Source organism: Zea mays, chromosome 3 (assembly GCF_902167145.1).
Source record: "Zea mays cultivar B73 chromosome 3, Zm-B73-REFERENCE-NAM-5.0, whole genome shotgun sequence".
In the NCBI taxonomy this organism is placed as follows: Eukaryota; Viridiplantae; Streptophyta; class Magnoliopsida; order Poales; family Poaceae; genus Zea; species Zea mays.
In genome coordinates, this window is record NC_050098.1 from 14,261,382 (window position 1) to 14,288,295 (window position 26,914).

Below are 26,914 nucleotides of genomic sequence, written 5' to 3' on the forward strand. Positions count from 1 at the left end.
ATGGCCTATGGTATGTGTGAAAATTACAATTTTGCTTTCCCACCATACTCTCGAGGTTGGGCTCCTGATTTGTCTCTTTGTAAATGTGTTCCAGCCACATGTGATGCAGATCGATGGCCTATGATTTCTATGAACATTACATTATTTGCTTTCCAATTGTTCAACTTATCTCGTCCAGTTCCGAATAACTGAATGTGGTGTAAAAGGTTGATGTATTGATTGGGGGAAAATGTGATCATTGATCTGAAATATTGGTTTTTTTACTTGTTACAGTAGTTCGCCTATTGCCCATTGCAGATCTTCAAGGACAAGGGTCTGTCGTGGTGTTTAGAGGCGGAGGCGGTGCCCGGCCAGCATACACTCTGGTTTCACAGAATGAGGCACACTTTGCTGGTGACTGGTTCGAAATTTGATTTCTACTAGCCAGGATGTACCCAATGAACTCATGGATCTAGCTATGAAGGTTAATTAGCTTATTGATGAATTTTCCTTCAGTGTTGCTTCACATAATAAGCTATGGACTTGCATGAAATTATTGCTAGAACTACTAATTCTGTTGCAGGGTTCTTTAAATGATGTTGGAAGTGTAGATGTCTTCTCTTGGATAAGATGTTTGGATCTTCGCACTCTCGCTGTGCTGACAAATTCCACCCTGTCCAGCTCAAGGTTCTGTATCTCGTGTATTTCAGTAATTATTAGGAATGTGATCTTAGTACAATCAGGTTTGATTAAACAAAATCTTATCAGTCAGTGTACAAATATCTGATAGGGCATAATATGCAGGCCAGTAGGGCCCATGTGATGGAGCAGCCTTGGGCCATGCACAGCAGCATAGTTTTTTGCAAATTACTAGCAATGCCATGGTCTGTTCATGCGCTTCTGCTCGTTGCCCTAGGATTAGATATGATATCATAAATAATATTAGATTGAGTTGGTTCTTGATTCTAGAGATTGGTCTCTTAAGAGTCAAATCACCCCATCAACATAAGGATAGGATTATCTCGCTTTTGGTTAGAAAAGAACTAGGTCAAGAGTTCCTAATTCCTATCTCCTTCCTATGCCCTTATGGATTGGCTGCCGGGCTTCGGCATGGTCGTGCTGCTTGAGTTCATGGGCATAATGCTCATGACAGAGATCATTTTTTTCCTGCATGATTATTTCAACTTTCCATGTCATGTTGGATAGTTTTTCATCTATGTTATGCTAGTAATGATATAAAACTAAAATTCGATGAATAAATTATGTCACCAGCACAACTTTTCTCTCTCTTTGTTTGGCAGTGATCCACATAATATATCTTTCCATTACTTAATACCTGAAGGAGGCAACGATAAGTTGTCCTACTTCAAGCTAAAAGTCTTGCTACCTGATTCAGATCTCACTGTTACTAGGTGAGCACACAAATTAGCATGACCCTTGTATATTGTCACTGTGGACATTCTCATATTTGTGCTCCTTGCAGTCAAAAGCAAATCAAGGACAAGCTAAATGTTGCCACTCCAAAAGGAAATTTTCTTTGGTTATTCCACATAGAACTGTCACCCTTTCTTATCGCAAAATCTCAGTTGTCGAAAAAGAGATTTGTTTATATCGCTGCAGATTCCATCATAAAGGTACTAGATATCCACTTGATCTATTTACTCAAACCTATCACTGAACTCTATTGAAGTATTGATCTCCACCTTTCTCTTTCAAATAAAGCGCCCATGCATGTGAACATTATCTTACTGATATGCATAATCAAGAGTTTGCGCCAAAAAATGGTTCACTAGCATGAGTGGTACTGTCAGATGATCAGACATTTTTAGTCTTAGCTTTAAAACAATAAGAGAAGCTGTTGAAAATCTTCATTGTGACAAAAGTCCTTAGGAATAAATTGGCATAAGTTTTAGAGAATCAAGGTACCAGTATTCGATTCATGCACTCAACAGCAAAACCCAACGATATGTTGGGACTTGGAAGTGTAGAAAAGTGTGTAAAACTAAGCATTTTATCAACACTTTTGGATCACCTATTGTGAAACGTTGATTTTCCCCACCCACAGGGCAAAGTCGAAGATCTTGGTCGCATGGAACTAGGCGGTTACGCCATTGGCGCTGTAGAAGATTGCAGCAAGCGTCTCAGCGATTATATCAGTATGGATGTTCTTAGTGCCATACAAAGAGCGGGAGCTACATTCAGTTGGGTGCCTAAAGAACCTTATAACGAGGATGCATGCCTACTTGATTTTGACGTGCTATTGATGGAGCCTCGCAAGCTGGAGAAAACCCTGATTACTTCCATCATGTGGTGGGCTACTGGATGTTTGCAGCAATGTAGGTACTAGCTCATAAGTTTAAGTTATTTTTCGATTAAAAGAACCACATTCTTTTTTCTGAAACTATTGTGTTGCAGGATGCAAGATCCCCTCTACTTCCATTATATCACTAAAGTTGGTTGTTTGCTTTTTAAGGCTTCTATATTATTCAACAATTTATTCTCATATTATGTTGTTAATGTATTATTTTGTTGCAATTTCTAGAGTAATGGGAAGCTACAAGGAAATTTGCTCCAGAAATTTCACAAAATCAAGGTATAAGTTTTCCCTCCTTTTCTATATACTACTTATTAAGACAGTAAGAGTAGTCTGCATCTCCTGTCCGGTCCTATCGCGCCCGCATGACCCCTCCACCCGCCCCCGCCCGCACGGTCGCATCCCATCCCTAACCTCCCAATGCTCCTAGCTTCCAACACGCCGACACCTCCTCTTCATCCCCCGTAGTCCCCGATCCGCCCGGCTTCACCAGATCTGCCCCCTCCCCACGCAACAGCCACCGTCTGCGATGCTCGCCACCCCATCTCCCTGCCTGGCGACCACGATGCTCGCCATGCCCCCGCCCACCCCCGCGCAACTGCCACCGTCCATCCCACTCTTCGCCCCGCGTTCGCGGTGCTCGCCACGTCCGCCGTCCCCAGTCCTCGGTGCCATGTAAGCCACTGAGGTCCGCGTCCGCCCCCTAGATCTCCGCCATTCCTCCCCCCCCCCCCCCCGCCCGTCCGTTTCTCATGCAACGCAGTTGTGTGCATGCCTTAAAGCATCTTTTCCGTGTTCAGTTATTGTAGATCACTGTATCAGTGACTATAGTTTCTACACTATTCCTGTTCGATGTTGTTCCAATAGAACCATTAACATGGAATCTAATCAAAGTTTGGTTGCATGTGTTTATCATCTTTGTTGGAATTCTGCTCATAAACATATTTAGGTATGTAGCATGTTTGTTGTACTATTTTTAGGTCTCTACTATTGATTTATTATTTGTTAACGGAGTATGAAATAGTTTATTGGCTTTAAGAATTTATTTTTATGCAGTTGAGTTATGAATGCGCCTTTCAGGGTATGTATGCTGGCAAGAGGGTAATGACTACTGTGCTCAATTAGGGGAATCACGTCTGGAATTCATAAATGGAGCATCATTTGGGTCTGACCTTTGTACAACATCATCTCCTTGTAAGTGCCACAGTTTTACTATATTATATGTTCTTTGTTGCTAGCAGTTACTTTAAAATGTGTGTGCTAAGAAGATTTAGAACACGGTCCAGTGTTTTTTTTCAAAACATCGCCTGATTGTTAATTTCCACTTGCATGTTGGATTACACTATGGATCAGGCCCACTTGCTTTGATGAAAAATCACAAACCTGTCAGAGGCATGGACGCACGGTTCATGGATGGTTATGCTTTGGCGCTTACTTATAATGAGCAAGAACCATGACTAAATAAAAAAAACACATCATATATGGATCCTACCTAACACATGTACACATACCATTTCTAAAATTTCATATAAGAAAAAAACAGTCAACTGTTGACAAAATGGTATTTTGGTTCTACATAACTCTCAGCTTCGCACAAGAACGAACCAAAAGAAACTGCCTAAGTTTTCTTCTCAATCAGTGAGACGACAATTTGTGAGATATTAAGGTCGATAATATATGTAGGTTCATTTTTTAATCGTTGTTGAAAGCATCTAGGCCCCTGGTTGGTTTTAGTGATTAATGACAACGTAATATTATATGTGACTAACGTGTGTTTTGCAGAGACAAATGGTAAGTTAGGTCGCATGACAGGTAGAAGTACTACAACGGTGAAAACAATCCTGGAAATAAGAACTCGAAGCGACGGCTAAAACGACGGAACAAAAGGTGAAGGTCTACGGAGTCCGAGTGTCAAGGAGATGTGGACACTCGCGATTTAGTTAGGTCTTTTATTCTCTTTTAGCCGTACTATAAAGAGGGGTTGTCTATGAGTAGTTTGACCAAGAGAGTTCTAGTGTAGTGTTGGTGCACAATCACACTCATATACAGTGCTAGGTGTCACTCTAGAACTCACACACAAGTTAGAGCGAAAACCGATTTGAAAATCAGCTGAAAAACAAGACTTAGTGTTTCTGGCTTAGGGGCACCGGACTGTCCGGTGTGCACCGGACTGTCCGGTGCACCCTCTGCCAGGTGGGGGCCAGGCTGGTCCACGGCAGTGTTTTCCCTTCGCAGAAACCCGAGAGCGCAGCGTTCAGAGTTGAATTTTAGTGGCACACCGGACACCGCACCGGACTGTCCGGTGTGCACCGGACAGTGGACTGTTCACTGTCCGGTGCGCCATGAGTCCAACGGCTCTCTGTCAGAACTAGCCGTTGGAAGTGACCGTTGGCGCACCGGTGGCGCACCGGTGGCGCACCGGACTGTCCGGTGCGCCATCGCGCAGTAAATTGCCTGTAACGGCTAGTTGGTGGGTGAGGGCTATTTATACCCCCTCCACCCACCATATTCAATGTCTTGCACTCCACATTTATTCCAGCACATTGCTAGAGCATTGCAAGCACCAAAAGCCTAGTGAGGAGATTAGAGAATCATAATCCGCGCTTGTTCCTCATTAGCGCTAGTGAGAGCCACCTAGAGCACACACCACTTGCATTAGGCTTCTCTTGGTCAAGCGAAAGTCTACGGCCTGTTACTCTTGGTGATCGGCATCACCTAGACGGCTTGGTGGCGTTGGGAGCTCGGTGATCACCGTGAAGATCTTGTTGGTGACCCGACTCAAGTTTGTAAGCGGTCTCGAGGGATCCACCGCGCCGGAGTGGCAAAGGATCATCTCGTAGTGAGCACTTGGTTCTTGCGAGGACCAAGGGGGAGCGATACCCTTGCGCGGGTGCTCCAACGAGGACTAGTGGAGAGTGCCGACTCTTCGATACCTCGGGAAAAATTGGAGGAGTCTTCTAAACTTTGCTTTACATTCCGCACTTAATTCAAGCACTTTACATTGTGTATTTGTTTAGCAAGTATTTGAAGTATTATCTTAGCTTTGTTACATTTCTAGTATTATATTCTTAGTGCTAGTTGTTGGGGTGAAGTTGGGCTCTTGTTTAGCTCTTGCTTAGGTTTTAATTAGTGTTGATTTTTAGAAAAGCCCAATTCACCCCCCCTCTTGGGCATCGTGATCCTTTCAATTGGTATCAAAGCCTTGTTGCTCATAGATTAGCTTAACCGCTAGAGTTACGATGTCCGGTGGGGATGGACCTCCTCCCGTTTTTGATGGTGACGATTTTCCTTATTGGAAAATTCGTATGGAAGCATACTTAGAGGCTATAGACATTGGTGTCTATAAAGCCGCCACACAAGGGTTTCCCCTACCTAGAGATCCCACAAATCTTGTAGGTGATGAGTTCAATTATGAGAAATGGAATGCGAAGGCCAAAAACACCCTTTTTAGAGGCCTTTGCAAAGATGTGTTCAATAGAGTACGGAATCATAAAAATGCTCATGATTTGTGGATGGACATTTGTGCTCTACACGAAGGAACTAGAAGTGAACGTGAGGAAAGATATCACATAGCCATGCGAAAGTTAAATTCTTTTGAAATGCTTACTAATGAAAATGCAAACGCTATGTACTCACGACTTAATATTCTTGTAGAGGAAGTCAATGGATTGGGGCTTACTCAAATCTCACAACCGGATGTTGTGAGGAAGATTCTCAGTGTCCTCCCAATAGACAAATATGGACACATTGTCACTGTGCTACATCAAATGGATCTTTCAGTTACCACACCTACACAAATTTTGGGAAAGATCAATGCCCATGAAATGTACATGCACATCAACAAAGAAGAATCATCCTCCAAAAGAAAGGATTTGGCTCTCAAAGCAAATAATGAAAGAAAAGGAAAAGCAAAAATACAAGTTGAGGAAGAGTCCTCAAGTGATGATGACCTTGATGCAAACATTGCCTTGATGGTAAGGAAGACCACCAAGATGTTGAAGAAGCTAAATAGAGAAGGCATCAAATTTGATTCAAGAAAGAAGAAGTTCTTTTCCAACAAAAGAAAGCCCATTTCTGAGATGGACTGCTACAACTGTGGTGAGCTTGGTCATCTTGCTCATCAATGCAACAAGCCCAAGAAGAATAAGTTCAAGGGTAAGAAAGAAGATGACAGCGATGATGAAAAGAAGGAAAAGAAATTCTTCAAGAGGAAGGATGGGAAGCAAAAGAGGTTTCACAAGAAGAAGAATGGAAAGGCATATATTGTTGGCGACTGGCTCACTGACATCGAATCATCAAGTGGGTCTTCTTCAAGTGAAGAAGAGAATGATGAAAAAGTTGCTGCCATCGCCGGGGACTTCTCTTCACCACCACCATCGCCATCATCCACTTCTCACCTATGCCTCATGGCTAGGGGTGAACGGAAGGTGAACTACAAGACCGGTGGGAGCCATTGGGTTATTGACAGTGGATGCACACAACATATGACAGGCAACCCACGGATGTTCACCTCACTAGATGAGAATGTTGATGGTCAAGATAAAATCACATTTGGAGACAATTCAAAAGGAAAAGTGCAAGGACTTGGCAAGGTGGCAATCTCAAATGATTTATCAATATCAAATGTTCTCTTAGTTGCACCCTTGAGCTTCAATTTATTATCAGTGGGACAACTCTGTGATCTTGGACTTCAATGCTTATTCACTCCATCAGAGGTTATTGTAACAAAAATGGATGATGAATCAATGGTATTCAAGGGATTTAGATACAACAACCTTTACTTAGTGGATTTCACTTCAGAAGATGCAGACTTAAGAACTTGCCTCTTCACCAAAGCTTCTCTTGGATGGCTTTGGCATAGGAGGCTTGCACATGTTGGAATGAGCACACTCAAGAAGGTATTAAAGAAAGATATGGTTAGAGGATTAAAGGATGTGGTGTTTGAAAAAGACAAGCCATGCAGTGCATGTCAAGCTGGAAAGCAAGTTGCTAATACACATCCCACTAAAGCTTTCATGTCAACATCAAGGCCACTGGAACTACTTCATATGGATTTATTTGGACCTACAAATTATGTCAGTGCCGGTGGCAACCTCTACTGTCTAGTGATTGTTGATGACTTCTCAAGATACACTTGGGTGTTCTTTCTCCATGACAAATCTGAAGTTGCATCTATATTCAAGAAGGTTGCCAAGAAAGCACAAAATGAATTTGATTGCAAGATTAAGAAGATTAGAAGTGACAATGGTAAAGAATTTGACAACACCAACATTTATGAGTACTGTGATGAAATTGGGATCAAGCATGAAGTATCTGCCACATATACACCTCAACAAAATGGAGTTGTTGAAAGGAAAAATAGGACCTTGATCACCCTTGCAAGAACAATGATTGATGAGTATAACACAGTGGAGAGGTTTTGGGCCGAAGCTGTCAACACTGCTTGTTATGCATCAAACAGGCTATTTCCTCACCGGCTACTTGCGAAGACTCCTTATGAACTGCTAAATGGGAAAAAGCCAGACGTCTCTTTCTTCCGGGTATTTGGGTGCAAATGCTACATCTACAAGAAACGCCATCACCTAGGGAAGTTTCAAAGACGTTGTGATATTGGTTTTCTTTTGGGTTATTCATTAAAGTCCAAAGCATATCGAGTATTCAACCATGCCACTGGCGTGGTAGAAGAAACATATGATGTGGAATTTGATGAGACTAATGGCTCCCAAGGAGCACTTGAAAATCTTGATGATGTAGGTGATGAGCCACTTAGGGAAGCAATGAAGAACATGCCTATTGGAGCTATCAAACCAAAAGAAGATGAAGAAGAAGTGCAAATCATTGACAGGCCTTCTTCATCAAATGTACCACAAGATGATGAAAAAGATGAGAGGCATGCAAATGAAGATACATTTGTCTCTCATGAACAAGCAAGGGTACAAGCCGAAGATGTTGATGCTCGAGGATCTTCTTCCCAAGTGGTTGACAGGAGAAACTCATCACTACTTCAAGCTCATCCTCAAAACCAAATCATCGGGAGTCCTTCACAAGGGGTTATTACTCGATCACTTAGACATGCTAATTTTATTGAACATCACTCTTTTGTTTCTTGTGTTGAGCCTACTTGTATAGATGAGGCGCTACAGGATCCGGACTGGGTGAATGCCATGCATGAAGAACTTAACAACTTCACCCGTAACGAAGTTTGGACCCTGGAGAAGCCCCCACAAGATGCAAGAATCATTGGAACAAAGTGGGTGTTCAGAAACAAACAAGATGATCAAGGTGTGATTGTAAGAAACAAGGCAAGACTTGTCGCAAAGGGATTCTCTCAAGTTGAAGGCTTAGATTTTGGAGAGACCTTTGCACCGGTTGCTCGACTGGAAGCCATCCGTATCCTACTTGCATATGCATCATGCTATGATATAAAACTTTATCAAATGGATGTAAAAAGTGCATTTTAAAATGGCTTCATAAATGAACTTGTATATGTTGAGCAACCGCCTGGATTTGAAGACCCTAGATATCCTAACCATGCTTACAGGTTGTCCAAGGCGCTTTATGGGCTAAAGCAAGCTCCAAGGTCTTGGTATGAGCGTCTTCGCGACTTCCTCATCGAAAAGGGCTTCAAAATCGGGACCGTCGACACAACTCTCTTCATAAAGAAACATAACGGTGATATTTTCATTTGTCAAGTATATGTTGATGATATAATCTTTGGCTCGACAAATGACTATCATTGCAAGGAATTTGGTGAGTTGATGTCGAAGGAGTTCGAGATGTCAATGATTGGTGAGCTAACATACTTCCTCGGCTTTCAAGTCAAGCAAATGAAAGATGGTAACTTTCTCTCACAAGAGAAGTATACCAAAGACTTGTTGAAAAGGTTCAACATGGAGAAGTGCAAACCAATCAAGACCCCCATGCCTACAAATGGACATCTCGACTTAGATGAGGGAGGTAACCCGGTTAATCAAACTCTCTACCGTTCTATGATTGGTAGTTTATTATACCTTACCGCATCTAGGCCCGATATTATGTTTAGTGTCTGCATGTGTGCTAGATTTCAATCTAATCCTAAGAAAGCTCACCTTCGCGCTGTTAAGAGAATTCTTAGGTATCTCAGGCACACCACAAGCGTTGATCTGTGGTATCCCAAAGGAGCTACTTTTGATTTAATTGGCTATTCCGATTCGGATTATGCCGGTTGCAAAATTGATAGGAAAAGTACTTCTGGGGGATGCCATCTGCTTGGTAGATCACTAGTTTCATGGACATCCAAAAAGCAAAATAGTGTTGCCTTGTCAACTGCCGAAGCGGAATACATTGCCGCAGGTGCTTGTTGCACACAGATTTTATATATGAAACAAACTCTTCTAGACTATGGCGTAGTTCTAGAAAAAGTACCTTTGTTGTGTGATAATGAGAGTGCTGTTAAAATTGCTAATAATCCTGTACAACACTCTCGCACCAAGCACATTGATATCCGTCATCACTTCCTTAGAGATCATGTTGCTAAAGGAGATATCATTTTAGAAGGAGTGAGGTCGGAAGATCAATTAGCAGATATTTTCACTAAGCCACTTGATAAGACCCGATTTTGCATGTTGAGGAATGAACTAAATATTCTTGATCTCAGAAATTTTATGTGAAATGTCAAATGGTGTTGTCAAGCTTGCATTGCATATTTAAATTCCTTGTATTGCATCTAGGACTTGTCTAACCTAGTTGAGATAACCGCCAACAAAGCGAATGAAAAAGCTTAACTCGGGTCAAACCTGACAAGTCTTAGTTTTTAAGCTTTTAGCACTTAAATTCTTACTTTTCATGCAATTATTGGTTCTTGAAATATGCATGAGGTACTGCACTTAGGGGGAGTATTCAAAACTCAAATCACTCTTGAAAACCCCTAGTGCAAGCCAAAATGCAAATTTCACCATTTGCCTATTTTCTCTAAAAATTATCTAGCCTATGGCAAAATATTTTGAAAAGTATATGAGGGTGCCAATACCTGTCCCAACAAGTGTTATTTTGTGTGATTATAAGTTGGGATTTGGTTTGGTTAGGAGTTAGATTGAAAAATTCAAAATTTTCCAAACTCCCCCGTGTCTGGGCTCACCGGACAGTCCGGTGTGCACCGGACACTGCACTGTGCAATGTCTGGTGCACCGGCAGCCACGCTCTAAAATTCATTTTTCCTGTGCGCTGTCCGGTGTGCACCGGACAGGCACTGTAGACTGTCCGGTGCGCCCATGTCGCGTTTTAAAAAAAGGCCTCCAGCCCGACCGAGCCAGAGGCTCTCAGTTCTTCCACCAGCGCTCTCTCTCTCAGTTCTCTGGCGACTCCAACTCCCCCGCCGGCGATCTCCGACCACCGGCGGCCACCATCTTCGACTGTGCTCCGGCGACACCGAGCCCCTCTCCTTCCCCCCTTAGGTGAGAAGCTCTGGCTCCCTCTTCCTCCTCTCTATTTCTTTTTGAGCAGAGCACTCCATTCCACCTCTTTTGCCCAAACTCCAATTCCTGTGAAATCCAGTGCAATCAAGTGGTGTTTTGTGTTCCCATGTATTCCTTGAACACTCCTGCATGTTCTTAGCTCCTTCGGGAGGGTTTTCCCACCTCAAATGGCTAGTTCACCGAAAACCTAATTTCTCGCCCACCACGTGTTCGATAAAATGCCCAAACCAGCCAAAAATGCTCCAATTGAACCCAAATTTTTCAGGCACCTTCACAACACTTCCAGCAACATCCTTGCCAAATTTCATGCCAATCCGAGTTTCCAGGCTTCAATTTCACTCAATTCCCCGTTTTGAGCGATCGTTTCCGAGCCGAGTGCCCAAATTCCTTTTTCTCCGCCTAAATTCAAACCAAGCACACACTTCACTCATATTCACCTATATAAACCTATTCGTGAAGTATCGGCTCAATTCCATATCGTTTCGTGCCTCAATTCGAATTCCAAACATCCTATGACACCATTTATCCGTCAAACGCCGTTTTCACGTCATTTGACTCCTTGATCGTCTCGTCTCGTGCCATATCTCTTTGTGTATGTATTTATTCACATTTCATATGCTTATGACTATGTGACTAATACGTGCTCACCTCTTCTGTCATTTCAGTGACCTTGATTGATCGTGTGCTGTCTCCCGTCCTGCCTGGATCGTCACATCTCGTGTGAGCTTTCCAGGTAGACATCTCATTCTTTGCTAAATCTATCGGTCACTTTTGCTCTGTGCTTAGTCACTCTCTCTCATTTGCAGACATCAGATCAGGATGCCACGCACGAAGAATGCGTCGGCGCCAGGGGGTGGCGATGATGAGGATCCTCGTCGCCCCTTCAGGTAGGTGAAGGGCAAGACTGTCTATTTGGAGCAGCAGGAAGGCCGCAAGAAGCGGCGTACGGACAGAGAGGCCCGTGTAGCGGCAGCAGCTGCTGCAGCCGCTGCGCAGGCCGCACTTGGAGATCAGCCGCAGATTCCATCCGATCAGATTGCCTTCCGTGCTCGTCGTCTCTCCCGGCCTCGCTCCTCCTCTCACACCTCCGCTTCCACTCCGCCACCCACTCTGCCTGCTCCCGTCACTCCTATTGCTCCATCCACCTCCACAGCCATACCCACTACCTCCTCTACGCCAGCTTCCACTGCTTCCCCTGCTCCCGCTCCCGCTTCAGCTCCTCCTGTCCCTCCACCTCGTTTCCGGGAGCGTGATGAGACTGAGGTCCATCCTCTGGTTTCGGATCCTCGTCTGTTTGATCTTCAGCGTGCTACTGCAGCACGGGTACGTCGGTTCAGGTACGTACCCATGGAGTCTTGGCTACCAGCTCAGAGAGACCCAGCAGCAGGTGTTCTTTTCAGCACACGGATTCAGGAGTCCTTCTTCAGAGCTCAGATGTCTGCTCAGATAGCGCTGCGAGTGCACCGCCTTTTAGATCTTCCAGCTTTTCTGCTTGCAGCCGGTGCTAAGTCTTAGGCGCATCTCACCTATCTGCCTGGCCTCCTGACCCTTCTGACTATCAGCGGCAGATATGTTGAGGAGTGGGTCCGCGTCTTCTACGCCTCTGTTTGGATTGACCCGGATCATCACTGGATGAGGTTCCGCTTTGAGAGAGAGGATGTCACGATCACTGCCAGTCAGATCCGTCAGCTCTTTGGATTCCCAGAGTCGACGACTCGCCTTCACAGCCTCTGCTACGGCTCTTCTGACCCTCCTCGTCGCCCTCACGGCGGTATGGCTCCAGGGACAGCTCACGTCGCGGCTCTGTTCCGCCCGCCTTTCTCAGATGGGTCGCGACGTTCACCAACAGACTTTACTACAGCAGCGAAGTACTTATATGAGCTCATCAGACGGACACTCCTGCCGAGGATGGGATACAGGGAGGCTACCACTCATATTCAGCTTTGGCTCCTTGGTGCCCTGGTATCCCACTCTGAGTTTGACGTTGTGGACTTCCTGATCTGTGAGATCGAGGACACCGTTCTGGATGGGATTCGTGCTCGTCGGCAATTACCTTATGCTCACTACTTATGCCACATCTTTGCGCAGCTGATTCAGCCACCTCGATTTCAGAGCACCCTTGAGGCCTCACGCCTTGTTTTTGGATCTTACCGCCCTGCTCCTGAGATTCCTGTGCCAGCTTCTGCTTCTGTGTTTGACTCTCAGGCCGAGGATGCAGCTCTTCGACAGTTTGACACTCAGGGTACAGCAGCTGATGATGATGATGATGATGATTTTGGGGTTCCTCCTCCGCCTCCGCCTCCTATGCCTCCACGCTCACATGATCATGAGGCTGGGAGTTCTCGTGCTGCCCCTGCTCCTCCTCCAGCTATGGACCCTGCTCTTGCGGCGATTCTGGCCAACCTGGCAGCCGAGCAGGCCCGGTTATCTGAGACGATGCTCTCGATGTTTCAGAGCATGCAGGACAGGCAGGATGCACTTCAGCAGCAGCTACTTCAGGATCGGGCAGAGAATAGGGCATTCATGGCTCTCATGCTTCAGCATTCTGGTATCTCAGCACCTCCGGTTCAGTCTGCTCCGCCTCCTCCGCTTCACGCTCCAGTTGTGCCATCGATTTTGTCAGGACCCCCTGTTGGTACCTCTCCGCTCCGGCCGGTCACTTTGGCGTTCACCTCCCCGGTTCTCAGCTCTGTCTGTCCGCAGCCGTCAGTGCCACCAGCATCTGCTGTTACCACTACCGCTGTGGCAGTATCTGTGACCGCTTCTGTTCCGGTAGCTCCTGCAGCGTGGCCTCTGTCCGAGTCAGTACCAGCTCCAGCTTCTACCGCAGATCCTGGATCCGAGACTGACTCTGACCCTCCGTCGGCGTTCGCTCTGCTACCTCGACCTCGACCGGATGCGCCCCCGCCGCCTCCTCCTGCTTCAGGTGTTTAGGTTCAGGTCCCTTTTGGTGTTTGACGCCAAAGGGGGAGAGATATGAGTTGTGAGAGCTAGGGGGAGTTAGAGAGTTAGTAGAGAGTCAGAGTCATTTTGATGTAATATATGTGCTTGCTACTCTCTGTACTAGCTTGATGTTTTTGGCTCACAAACTCGTCATATACTCTCGTTGCGTATGATTGACTGTGTGTATTATGTTTTCACCTTATATTATATCACCAGTCTTCTAGCTCTTGTTTCATTAATTTAACTTCACTTTTATATGAACAAGAATCTTATGATGTGTATGCGCTCACTCTTATTATTACGGTACACATTCTTTCTGTCAAAGATTACTGAGTATAACTAACCATTCTTTCTATTGACAGAATCTTCAAAACAACCTACTCTCACAAAACTTGTAGGGTTGTCATCAATCACCAAAAAGGGGGAGATTGAAAGCATCTAGGCCCCTGGTTGGTTTTAGTGATTAATGACAACGTAATATTATATGTGACTAACGTGTGTTTTGCAGAGACAAATGGTAAGTTAGGTCGCATGACAGGTAGAAGTACTACAACGGTGAAAACAATCCCGGAAATAAGAACTCGAAGCGACGGCTAAAACGACGGAACAAAAGGTGAAGGTCTACGGAGTCCGAGTGTCAAGGAGATGTGGACACTCGCGATTTAGTTAGGTCTTTTATTCTCTTTTAGCCGTACTATAAAGAGGGGTTGTCTATGAGTAGTTTGACCAAGAGAGTTCTAGTGTAGTGTTGGTGCACAATCACACTCATATACAGTGCTAGGTGTCACTCTAGAACTCACACACAAGTTAGAGCGAAAACCGATTTGAAAATCAGCTGAAAAACAAGACTTAGTGTTTCTGGCTTAGGGGCACTGGACTGTCCGGTGTGCACCGGACTGTCCGGTGCACCCTCTGCCAGGTGGGGGCCAGGCTGGTCCACGGCAGTGTTTTCCCTTCGCAGAAACCCGAGAGCGCAGCGTTCAGAGTTGAATTTTAGTGGCACACCGGACACCGCACCGGACTGTCCGGTGTGCACCGGACAGTGGACTGTTCACTGTCCGGTGCGCCATGAGTCCAACGGCTCTCTGTCAGAACTAGCCGTTGGAAGTGACCGTTGGCGCACCGGTGGCGCACCGTTGGCGCACCGGTGGCGCACCGGACTGTCCGGTGCGCCATCGCGCAGTAAATTGCCTGTAACGGCTAGTTGGTGGGTGAGGGCTATTTATACCCCCTCCACCCACCATATTCAATGTCTTGCACTCCACATTTATTCCAGCACATTGCTAGAGCATTGCAAGCACCAAAAGCCTAGTGAGGAGATTAGAGAATCATAATCCGCGCTTGTTCCTCATTAGCGCTAGTGAGAGCCACCTAGAGCACACACCACTTGCATTAGGCTTCTCTTGGTCAAGCGAAAGTCTACGGCCTGTTACTCTTAGTGATCGGCATCACCTAGACGGCTTGGTGGCGTTGGGAGCTCGGTGATCACCGTGAAGATCTTGTTGGTGACCCGACTCAAGTTTGTAAGCGGTCTCGAGGGATCCACCGCGCCGGAGTGGCAAAGGATCATCTCGTAGTGAGCACTTGGTTCTTGCGAGGACCAAGGGGGAGCGATACCCTTGCGCGGGTGCTCCAACGAGGACTAGTGGAGAGTGCCGACTCTTCGATACCTCGGGAAAAATTGGAGGAGTCTTCTAAACTTTGCTTTACATTCCGCACTTAATTCAAGCACTTTACATTGTGTATTTGTTTAGCAAGTATTTGAAGTATTATCTTAGCTTTGTTACATTTCTAGTATTATATTCTTAGTGCTAGTTGTTGGGGTGAAGTTGGGCTCTTGTTTAGCTCTTGCTTAGGTTTTAATTAGTGTTGATTTTTAGAAAAGCCCAATTCACCCCCCTCTTGGGCATCGTGATCCTTTCAGTTGTGCACAAACGTTTTGTGGAATATATTTGTATGACCATGCAACACACGGGTACCTAACTATATATTATTATAAGGACCAGTTTATCGTTAGGCGGAGACCCCCAGTACTTTGACTCTTTGAGGAGAGAGATTTCCAGCATGTTCACACTAACTGGTAGTTCAAATGCTTTCAGAAAGAAAAAACTATTGTATAGTCACATGGTTTATTTGATTCAGACTTCTTCATGTTAGGATCATATGAATGCATTTTTATTGGTTTTGTACAGAAAACATATGCATGGACAACAGAAGAAAAAGATCCAGTAGAAAAGATCTATCGGTATGCTCTTTGAGCCTTTCTTTTTCTGTTGCCTTTGACCTTTGTTGACAAATTTTCGAATGCATTGAGTTTGATGTTTATTCCTTGCAGCGAAACGCATGGGTTTGAAGGAGTTCAAAATGGGGTATGAATCATCTCAGTTTGACTTTTGTTTTAAATCCATTGATTATTGACCCTTGTGTCTAAACTGCCCTAAGATACTTATTCCTGGCTTCATAAATCACAAAACAGAGCCAAAGCTATAGTCAATGCAGAAAGTAAACCGAGCTAACTGATAGTCGCCTAGAGGGGGGGTGAATAGGGCGAAACTGAAATTTACAAATATAAACACAACTACAAGCCGGGTTAGCGTTAGAAAAAACGAGTCCGCGAGAGAGGGTGCAAAACAAATCGCAAGCAAATGAAGAGTGTGACACGCGGATTTGTTTTACCGAGGTTCGGTTCTTGCAAACCTACTCCCCGTTGAGGAGGCCACAAAGGCCGGGTCTTTTTCAACCCTTTCCCTCTCTCAAACGGTCCCTCGGACCGAGTGAACTTCTCTTCTCAAATCACTTGGGAATCAAACTTCCCGCAAGGACCACCACACAATTGGTGTCTCTTGCCTCAATTACAAGTGAGTGTTTGATCACAAGAAAGAATGCGAAAGAAAAGAAGCGATCCAAGCGCAAGAGCTCAAATGAACACTACAAATCACTCTCTCTAGTCACTAAGGCTTTGTGTGGAGTTTGGAGAGGATTTGATCTCTTTTGGTGTGCTTTGCAATGAATGCTAGCTCTTGTATAGTGGTTGGAAGCTGGAAAACTTGGATGCAATGAATGGTGGGGTGGTTGGGGTATTTATAGCCCCAACCACCAAACATGACCGTTGGTGGAGGCTGTCTGTCGTATGGTGCACCGGACAGTCCGGTGCACACCGGACATGTCCGGTGCGCCAGCCACGTCACCAATGCCGTTGGATTCCGACCGTTGGAGCTTCTGTCTTCTGGCCCCGCCTAGATGTCCGGTGCACACCGGACATGTACTGTTCAATGTCCGGTGTGCCAGCGCGCGCGTGCCTGACTTCTGCGCGCTTTTGGCGCGCATTAAATGCGCCTGCAGGTGACCGTTGGCGCGAAGTAGTCGTTGCTCTGCTGGTTCACCGAACAGTCCGGTGTACACCGGACATGTCCGGTGAATTATAGCGGAGCAGCCGCTGTGTTTTCCCGAGGCTGGCGAGTTTAAGTTGGAGTCCTCTGGTGCACCGGACATTGTCCGGTGCCCCCAGACCAGAGGTGCCTTCGGTTGCCCCTTTGCTCCTTTGTTGAATCCAATACTTGATTTTTTTAATTGGCTTGTTGTGAACCTTTGACACCTGTATAACTTATGAACTAGAGCAAACTAGTTAGTCCAATTGTTTGTGTTAGGCAATTCAACCACCAAAATTAATTAGGGACTAGGTGTAAGCCTAATTCCCTTTCAATCTCCCCCTTTTTGGTGATTGATGCCAACACAAACCAAAGCAAATATAGAAGTGCATAATTGAACTAGTTTGCATAATGTAAGTGCAAAGGTTGCTTGGAATTGAGCCAATATAAATACTTACAAGATATGCATGGATTGTTTCTTTGTTTTTGACATTTTGGACCACGCTTGCACCACATGTTTTGTTTTTGCAAAATATTTTGTAAATACTTTTCAAAGTTCTTTTGCAAATAGTCAAAAGGTAAATGAATAAGATTTTTTAAAAAAAAAACACTTTTCAAGATTTGAAATTTTCTCCCCCTGTTTCAAATGCTTTTCCTTTGACTAAACAAAACTCCCCCTAAATTAGATCCACCTCTTAGTGTTCAAGAGGGTTTTGATATATCCCTTTTTGAAATACTACTTTCTCCCCCTTTTAAACATAATAAGATACCAATTGAAAATATTCTTTGAAAAACTAAGTTTTTTTGAAATTGGTGGTGGTGCGGTCCTTTTGCTTTGGGCTCATACTTTCTCCCCCTTTGGCATGAATCGCCAAAAATGGAATCATTAGAGCCCTTGAAGTACTTTCTTCCCCTTTGGTCATAAATGAGTGAAGATTATACCAAAGACGAAGTCCTTTTGCTCTCTCCCCCAAGGATGGAGAGTGGCACGGAGTGACGGCGAAGGATGAGTTACGGAGTGGAAGCCTTTGTCTTCGCCGAAGACTCCAATTCCCTTTCAATACACCTATGACTTGGTTTGAAATGGACTCCTGTGTCGAGGTCGAGATGCCCATTAGTTCCCATGGGTGTCTTGATGGGCTTGGCATCCTTCATTCCAAATTTGCTTAGAATATCTTGAGTATACTTTGTTTGGCTAATGAAGGTGCCTTCTTGGAGTTGCTTCACTTGAAATCCCAAGAAGTACTTCAACTCCCCCATCATAGACATCTCGAACTTTTGTGTCATGATCCTACTAAATTCTTCACATGTAGACTTGTTAGTAGACCCAAATATAATATCATCAACATAAATTTGGCATACAAACAAGTCATTATCAAGAGTTTTAGTGAATAGAGTAGGATCGGCCTTTCCGACTTTGAATTCATTAGTGATGAGAAAATCCCTAAGGCATTCATACCATGCTCTTGGGGCTTGCTTGAGCCCATAAAGCGCCTTAGAGAGTTTGTAAACATGGTTAGGGTACTCACTATCTTCAAAGCCGGGAGGTTGCTCAACATAGACCTCTTCCTTGATTGGTCCATTGAGGAAGGCACTTTTCACGTCCATTTGGTAAAGCTTGAAGCCATGGTAAGTAGCATAGCCAATAATATGCGAATTGACTCAAGCCTAGCTACGGGTGCATAGGTTTCACCGAAATCCAAACCTTCGACTTGGGAGTATCCCTTGGCCACAAGTCGAGCTTTGTTCCTTGTCACCACACCATGCTCATCTTGCTTGTTGCGGAAGACCCATTTGGTTCCTACAACATTTTGATTAGGACGTGGAACTAAATGCCATACCTCATTCCTAGTGAAGTTGTTGAGCTCCTCTTGCATCGCCACCACCCAATCCGAATCTTGAAGTGCTTCCTCTATCCTGTGTGGCTCAATAGAGGAAACAAAAGAGTAATGTTCACAAAAATGTGCAACACGAGATCTCGTAGTTACCCCCTTATGAATGTCGCCGAGTATGGTGTCGACGGGGTGATCTCGTTGGATTGCTTGGTGGACTCTTGGGTGTGGCGGTCTTTGCTCTTCATCCTCCTTGTCTTGATCATTTGCATCTCCCCCTTGATCATTGCCGTCATCTTGAGGTGGCTCATTTGCTTGATCTTCTATTTCATCAACTTGAGCTTCATCCTCATTTTGAGTTGGTGGAGATGCTTGCGTGGAGGAGGATGGTTGATCTTGTGCATTTGGAGGCTCTTCAGATTCCTTAGGACACACATCCCCAATGGACATGTTCCTTAGCGCGATGCACAGAGCCTCTTCAATACCTATTTCATCAAGATCAACTTGCTCTACTTGAGAGCCATTAGTCTCATCAAACACAACGTCACAAGAAACTTCAACTTGTCCAGTGGACTTGTTAAAGACTCTATATGCCCTTGTGTTTGAATCATATCCTAGTAAAAGGCCTTCTACTGTCTTAGGAGCAAATTTAGATTTTCTACCTCTTTTAACAAGAATAAAGCATTTGCTACCAAAGACTCTAAAATATGAAATATTGGGCTTTTTACCGGTTAGGAGTTCATAGGATGTCTTCTTGAGGATTCGGTGTAGATATAACCGGTTGATGGCGTAGCAAGCGGTGTTGACCGCCTCGGCCCAAAACCGATCCGAAGTTTTGTACTCATCAAGCATGGTCCTTGCCATGTCCAATAGAGTTCGATTCTTCCTCTCCACTACACCATTTTGTTGTGGCGCGTAGGGAGAAGAGAACTCATGCTTGATGCCCTCCTCCTCAAGGAAGCCTTCGATTTGAGAGTTCTTGAACTCCGTCCCGTTGTCGCTTCTAATTTTCTTGATCCTTAAGTCGAAGTCGTTTTGAGCTCGTCTTAAGAATCCCTTTAAGGTTTCTTGGGTTTGAGATTTTTCGTGCAAAAAGAACACCCAAGTGAAGCGAGAATAATCATCCACTATTACAAGACAATACTTACTCCCGCCGATGCTTATGTAAGCAATCGGGCCGAATAGATCCATGTGGAGTAGCTCAAGCGGCCTGTCGGTCGTCATGATGTTCTTGTGTGGATGATGGACACCAACTTGCTTTCCTGCTTGGCATGCGCTACAAACCCTGTCTTTCTCAAAATGAACATTTGTTAGTCCTAAAATGTGTTCTCCCTTTAGAAGCTTGTGAAGATTCTTCATCCCAACATGTGCTAGTCGGCGATGCCAGAGCCAGCCCATGTTAGTCTTAGCAATTAAGCAAATGTCGAGTTCAGCTCTATCAAAATCTACCAAGTATAGTTGACCCTCTAACACTCCCTTAAATGCTGTTGAATCATCACTTCTTCTAAAGACAGTGACACCTATATCAGTGAAAAGACAGTTGTAGCCCATTTTGCATAATTGAGATACAGAAAGCAAATTGTAATCTAATGAATCTACAAGAAAAACATTGGAAATAGAATGGTCAGGAGATATATCTATTTTACCAAGACCTTTGACCAAACCTTGATTTCCATCCCCGAATGTGATAGCTCGTTGGGGATCTTGGTTTTTCTCGTAGGAGGAGAACATCCTTTTCTCCCCTGTCATATGGTTTGTGCACCCGCTATCGAGTATCCAACTTGAGCCCCCGGATGCATAAACCTACAAAACAATTTTAGTTCTTGACTTTAGGTACCCAAACGGTTTTGGGTCCTTTGGCATTAGAAACAAGAACTTTTGGTACCCAACACAAGTCTTGGAGCCCTTGTGTTTGCCCCCAATAAACTTGGCAACTACTTTGCCGGATTTGTTAGTCAAAACATAAGATGCATCAAAAGTTTTAAAGGAAAGACTATGTTCATTTGATGCACTAGGAGTTCTTTTCTTAGGCAACTTAGCTCGGGTTGGTTGCCTAGAACTAGATGTCTCACCCTTATACATAAAAGCATGATTTGGGCCAGAGTGAGACTTCCTAGAGTGAATTCTCCTAATCTTGCTCTCGGGATAACCGGCAGGGTACAAAATGTATCCCTCATTATCCTGAGGCATGGGAGCCTTGCCCTTAACAAAATTAGATAATCTTTTAGGAGGGGCACTAAGTTTGACATTGTCTCCCCTTTGGAAGCCAATGCCATCCTTGATGCCAGGGCGTCTCCCATTATAAAGCATACTACGAGCAAATTTAAATTTTTCATTCTCTAAGTTATGCTCGGCAATTTTAGCATCTAATTTTGCTATATGATCATTTTGTTGTTTAATTAAGGACATGTGATCATGAATAGCATTGATATCAACATCTCTACATCTAGTACAAATAGATACATGCTCAACAATAGATGTAGAGGGCTTGCAAGATTTTAATTCTACAACCTTAGCATGCAACATATCATTCTTAGTTCTAAGGTCGGAAATAGTAGCATTGCAAATATCAAAGTCTTTAGCCTTAGCAAGCAATTTCTCATTTTCAACTTTAAGGCTAGCAAGAGAAATGTTCAATTCATCAATCCTAGCAAGCAAATCAACATTATCATCTCTAGGATTGGAAGTTGAAACAATACAAACATGAGAATCAACCTTAGCACTTAAATTAGCATTTTCATTTCTAAGGTTGTCTATTGTCTCATGGCAAGTGCTTAGCTCACTAGATAGTTTTTCACATTTCTCAATTTCTAGAGCATAAGCATTTTTAACCTTAACATGTTTCTTATTTTCCTTAATTAGGAAGTCCTCTTGGGAATCCAAAAGGTCATCCTTTTCATGAATAGCGCTAATTAATTCATTTAATTTTTCTTTTTGTTCCATGTTAAGGTTGGCAAAAAGGGTACGCAAATTATCTTTCTCATTACTAGCATTATCATCACTAGAGGACTCATATCTAGCGAAGGATTTAGATTTAACCTTCTTCTTTTTGCCGTCCTTTGCCATGAGGCACTTGTGGCCGACGTTGGGGAAGAGGAGTCCCTTGGTGACGGCGATGTTGGCGGCGTCCTCGTCGTCGGAGGAGTCGGTGGAGCTCTCGTCAGAGTCCCATTCGCGGCACACGTGGGCATCGCCGCCCCTCTTCTTGTGGTACCTCTTCTTTTCTCTCCTCTTGCCCTTCTTGTCGTTATCCCTGTCACTGTCACTTGATAATGGACATTTAGCAATAAAGTGACCTGGCTTACCACACTTGTAGCAAACCTTCTTGGAACGGGATTTGTAATCCTTCCCCTTCCGTTGCTTGAGGATTTGGCGAAAGCTTTTGATGATTAAAGCCATCTTCTCGTTGTCGAGCTTTGAAGCATCGATTGGTTGTCTACTTGGTGTAGACTCCTCCTTCTTCTCCTCCATTGCCTTGAAAGCCACCGGTTGTGCTTCGGACGTGGAGGGATCATCAAGCTCGTTGATCTTCTTTGAGCCCTTGATCATACATTCAAAGCTCACAAAATTCCCGATAACTTCCTCGGGAGTCATTAGTGTGTATCTAGGATTACCACGAATTAATTGAACTTGAGTGGGGTTGAGGAAGATGAGTGATCTAAGAATAACCTTAACCACCTCGTGGTCATCCCATTTCTTGCTCCCGAGGTTGCGCACTTGGTTCACCAAGGTTTTGAGCCGGTTGTACATATCTTGTGGCTCCTCCCCTTGGCAAAGACGGAAGCGACCGAGCTCCCCCTCGATCGTTTCCCGCTTGGTGATTTTGGTGAGTTCATCACCCTCGTGCGCGGTTTTGAGTAGATCCCAAATCTCCTTCGCATTCTTCAACCCTTGCACCTTGTTATATTCCTCCCTACTTAGAGAGGCGAGGAGTATGGTTGTGGCTTGGGAGTTGAAATGCTCGATTTGGGCTACTTCATCCTCATCATAGTTTTCATCCCCTACGGATGGTACCTGTGCACCAAACTCAACAACATCCCATATACTTTTGTGGAGTGAGGTTAGATGAAATCGCATTAAATCACTCCACCTAGCATAATCTTCACCATCAAAAGTTGGTGGTTTTCCTAATGGGACGGAAAGTAAAGGTGTATGTTTAGAAATGCGAGGGTAGCGTAGGGGAATCTTACTATACTTCTTACGCTCTTGGCGTTTAGAAGTGACGGACGCCGCGTCGGAGCCGGAGGTGGACGTCGATGAAGAATCAGTCTCGTAGTAGACCACTTTCCTCATCCTCTTTTTCTTGTCCCCACTCTGTTGCGGCTTGTGGGAGGAAGACTTCTCCTTCTTCTCTTTGTGTGAAGAAGATTTCTTCTCCTTCCCTTTGGAGGAGTCCTTCTTCTTCTCCTTCCTCTTGGTGCGGGACTCTTCCGATGAGGTGCTCCCGTGGCTTGTAGCGGGCTTTTCGCCGGTCTCCATATCATTCTTGGCGTGATCTCTCGACATCACTTCGAGCGGTTAGGCTCTAATGAAGCACCGGACTCTGATACCAATTGATAGTCGCCTAGAGGGGGGGTGAATAGGGCGAAACTGAAATTTACAAATATAAACACAACTACAAGTCGGGTTAGCGTTAGAAAAAACGAGTCCGCGAGAGAGGGTGCAAAACAAATCGTAAGCAAATGAAGAGTGTGACACGCGGATTTGTTTTACCGAGGTTCGGTTCTTGCAAACCTACTCCCCGTTGAGGAGGCCACAAAGGCTGGGTCTTTTTCAACCCTTTCCCTCTCTCAAACGGTCCCTCGGACCGAGTGAGCTTCTCTTCTCAAATCACTTGGGAATCAAACTTCCCGCAAGGACCACCACACAATTGGTGTCCCTTGCCTCAATTACAAGTGAGTGTTTGATCACAAGAAAGAATGTGAAAGAAAAGAAGTGATCCAAGCGCAAGAGCTCAAATGAACACTACAAATCACTCTCTCTAGTCACTAAGGCTTTGTGTGGAGTTTGGAGAGGATTTGATCTCTTTTGGTGTGCTTTGCAATGAATGCTACCTCTTGTATAGTGGTTGGAAGCTGGAAAACTTGGATGCAATGAATGGTGGGGTGGTTGGGGTATTTATAGCCCCAACCACCAAACATGACCGTTGGTGGAGGCTGTCTGTCGTATGGTGCACCGGACAGTCCGGTGCACACCGGACATGTTCGGTGCGCCAGCCACGTCACCAATGCCGTTGGATTCCGACCGTTGGAGCTTCTGTCTTCTGGCCCCGCCTGGATGTCCGGTGCACACCGGACATGTACTGTTCAATGTCCGGTGTGCCAGCGCGCGCGTGCCTGACTTCTGCGCGCTTCTGGCGCGCATTAAATGCGCCTGCAGGTGACCGTTGGCGCGAAGTAGTCGTTGCTCTGCTGGTTCACCGGACAGTCCGGTGTACACCGGACATGTCCGGTGAATTATAGCGGAGCAACCGCTGTGTTTTCCCGAGGCTGGCGAGTTTAAGTTGGAGTCCTCTGGTGCACCGGACATTGTCCGGTGGTGCACCGGACACTGTCCGGTGTACACCGGACAGTCCGGTGCCCCCAGACCAGAGGTGCCTTCGGTTGCCCCTTTGCTCCTTTGTTGAATCCAATACTTGATTTTTTTAATTGGCTTGTTGTGAACCTTTGACACCTGTATAACTTATGAACTAGAGCAAACTAGTTAGTCCAATTGTTTGTGTTAGGCAATTCAACCACCAAAATTAATTAGGGACTAGGTGTAAGCCTAATTCCCTTTCACTAACAAATAAAAAACAATGCTACGACACACAAGATCAACAAGCTAGAGCCTAAATTAACATCAGTAATTCAAATCCACTTAAGTAATATAGTGTGTGATGTAAGCCAAAAAAAACCCGATGCAACCATTCTAGCTAAAGACTCTTTAGCCCATAAGTAATTCATGTTTTTGTAGATGCTCGACATGGTTCTTGGTGATCCATAGAATGAGCAACCTGATCTCTGTTCTCCTCGGTTCCCGCGTGTGTGAAAAAGCAGCGGTGAGGTTCAAAAACTGGTTACACATTGTTTTTTGACTGCTCAGCGCAACCATAACGTTTGATGAAATGTTCAACTCTGCTATTGCACATTTGCACGCTGCAGCGCAGTGTTGAAATGTAGTTTACTTTTTGTTTGAGAATTCACATGACATGTCAGTTTGTACATTTTTAAGAGTCCAAATTAGGTTCGTTTTGCATAATACATGTGGTGTTTAATACCATTGTATTCCAAAAATGATATGAGCTTACCTTGTTGTATCTCCATGTATATCATGAAAATTTCTTTAAAATTGGACGCTTGATTGATTGAAAGACCTAATGAATTGCTATTAGTCTTTGTTTTCAAAGGGATGGCCTATGACCCTTTAAGAACTCATCTGGAGCGAAGAGCAGCTGAGCAGGTAATTACTCTGTCTCGATTCTTGATTGATTGAAAGACCTAATGAATTGCTATTTGTCTTTGTTTTCAAAGGGATGGCCTATGACCCTTTAAGAACTCATCTGGAGCGAAGAGCAGCTGAGTAGGTAATTACTCTGTCTTGATTCGTTTTGAACGCATAATATAATCTATACATCAGAACCTAGCAGGCTTAAGGAAAACAGTCGAATTTGCGGTAATTACATAGATAAGTCTATACTTTTGTGAAACCTGCAGCAAAAATAGAATAAAAAATATGTGTGATTTTAATTTAAAGGCACACATGAAAACACATTCTGCAAATAACTAGCATGTGTGCCAGTACCCAGAATGTGGCCGAAGATTTACACAGGAATCAACGTTAAGAGCTCATATCAGGTACTACGTGAAAATTTCTGCTTGTGAAAGAATTGTGTAATGAGACAAATATAGGTTGTTGGCCTGCAGAATCCAAGTGCGTCGGCAATGAACCACAGTGCAATTGGAGATCGACATCAGTCCCCTAAGTCAGCAAAGGTCTCAGCAACACCTCCAGCTCCCTCAGTTGAGCGCCCTTATGTCTGCTGCTAGAGACTCTCCACCAACTGCATATCCTATTCTGCTTTTAATTAACTATGTGCATGCTACAAGCTATTCAGGTCGACATATTTCCTAGGGCAGATGCTCTGATGGTGTCTTTGTTCCTTTTCTTTTGCTTTCTCCTTTTGTTGTGGCACATGAAAATTATCAGACTAATGTTCTTTATATTAACCAGATCCAAAAACACCATTTTAATGTTTCAGTATTGCTCATGTAGAAGAATGGTGAACACTAGAAGGTTGTGGAGTCCTAAAGATGAGCAAGCCTGGGTCCATGATAGATTTGATGAGATGGATATGCATGGTTTTCATGGTGACAATGTAAGTTTTATGTTTTCTTATTTTGTATGAATAAAAGTACACTGGACATATTTTTGAATCACTTGATAATTAGGGTAATTGTATCTCAACTGAAATCTATGCATCGATTTTCATGAAAACAATATACTACAATATTTGTTTCAGTATTCTATCAGACTAATGTTCACAAATATTGTGGTATTCCTCTACATTCTTCTGGTTCACCATTCCCTGCTACTATCCATTGAAAAGCATTGTCACACTGTTTCGAATATGAACATGCCATCCCTACGCTTAGACTGAAGAAACTGTAGTGCACCTTTTCATTAACTGCCCCTTCGCACAAGCTTATTGGGAGCCCATCCTTTTGAGGAATAATGTTAATATGTATCCACTGTCTAACTTAGAGAGCCTAAGAGCCCATATCAATTCTTCAAATTGGTATAGCAGATGCATCTCCATGAGAACCATTATTCAAATTCGGCTGGCTAATTTCCTCAACAGTTGCAGATGAGCTATCAGTTGGAGGTACATCAACAAATGCACACAACCTGGACAGATGCACATTCAAATAACTTGCAAACATAGCTGTTCAATCTTTGTTGTCCCCTTGAGGTCTTCGGCAGTCAGTAATTCAGCTTTTTCATGATTTAGGTTGGATATAATAAGAGGTTGGCTCTTCCAAGGAG

General features: G+C 44.2%; 1 protein-coding gene across 1 annotated transcript; it reads left to right on the top strand.

Moving 5' to 3' along the window:
* Positions 1 to 26,914, top strand: LOC103651769 (uncharacterized). The gene is made up of 8 exons (XM_035966557.1): positions 1 to 10; positions 298 to 400; positions 496 to 666; positions 1,281 to 1,391; positions 1,463 to 1,613; positions 2,045 to 2,319; positions 2,522 to 2,572; positions 26,730 to 26,914. The coding sequence occupies exons 1-8, from the start codon at positions 1 to 3 to the stop codon at positions 26,737 to 26,739; spliced, it is 882 nt and encodes a 293-aa protein (XP_035822450.1). The 3' UTR covers positions 26,740 to 26,914.

Bases quoted from the DNA above. Each gene is read 5' to 3' on its own strand.
- LOC103651769 (XM_035966557.1), top strand. The intron at 401-495 runs GTTCGAAATTTG...ATTTTCCTTCAG, and splicing joins GCACACTTTGCTGGTGACTG to TGTTGCTTCACATAATAAGC. The intron at 2,320-2,521 runs GTACTAGCTCAT...TGCAATTTCTAG, and splicing joins GGATGTTTGCAGCAATGTAG to AGTAATGGGAAGCTACAAGG.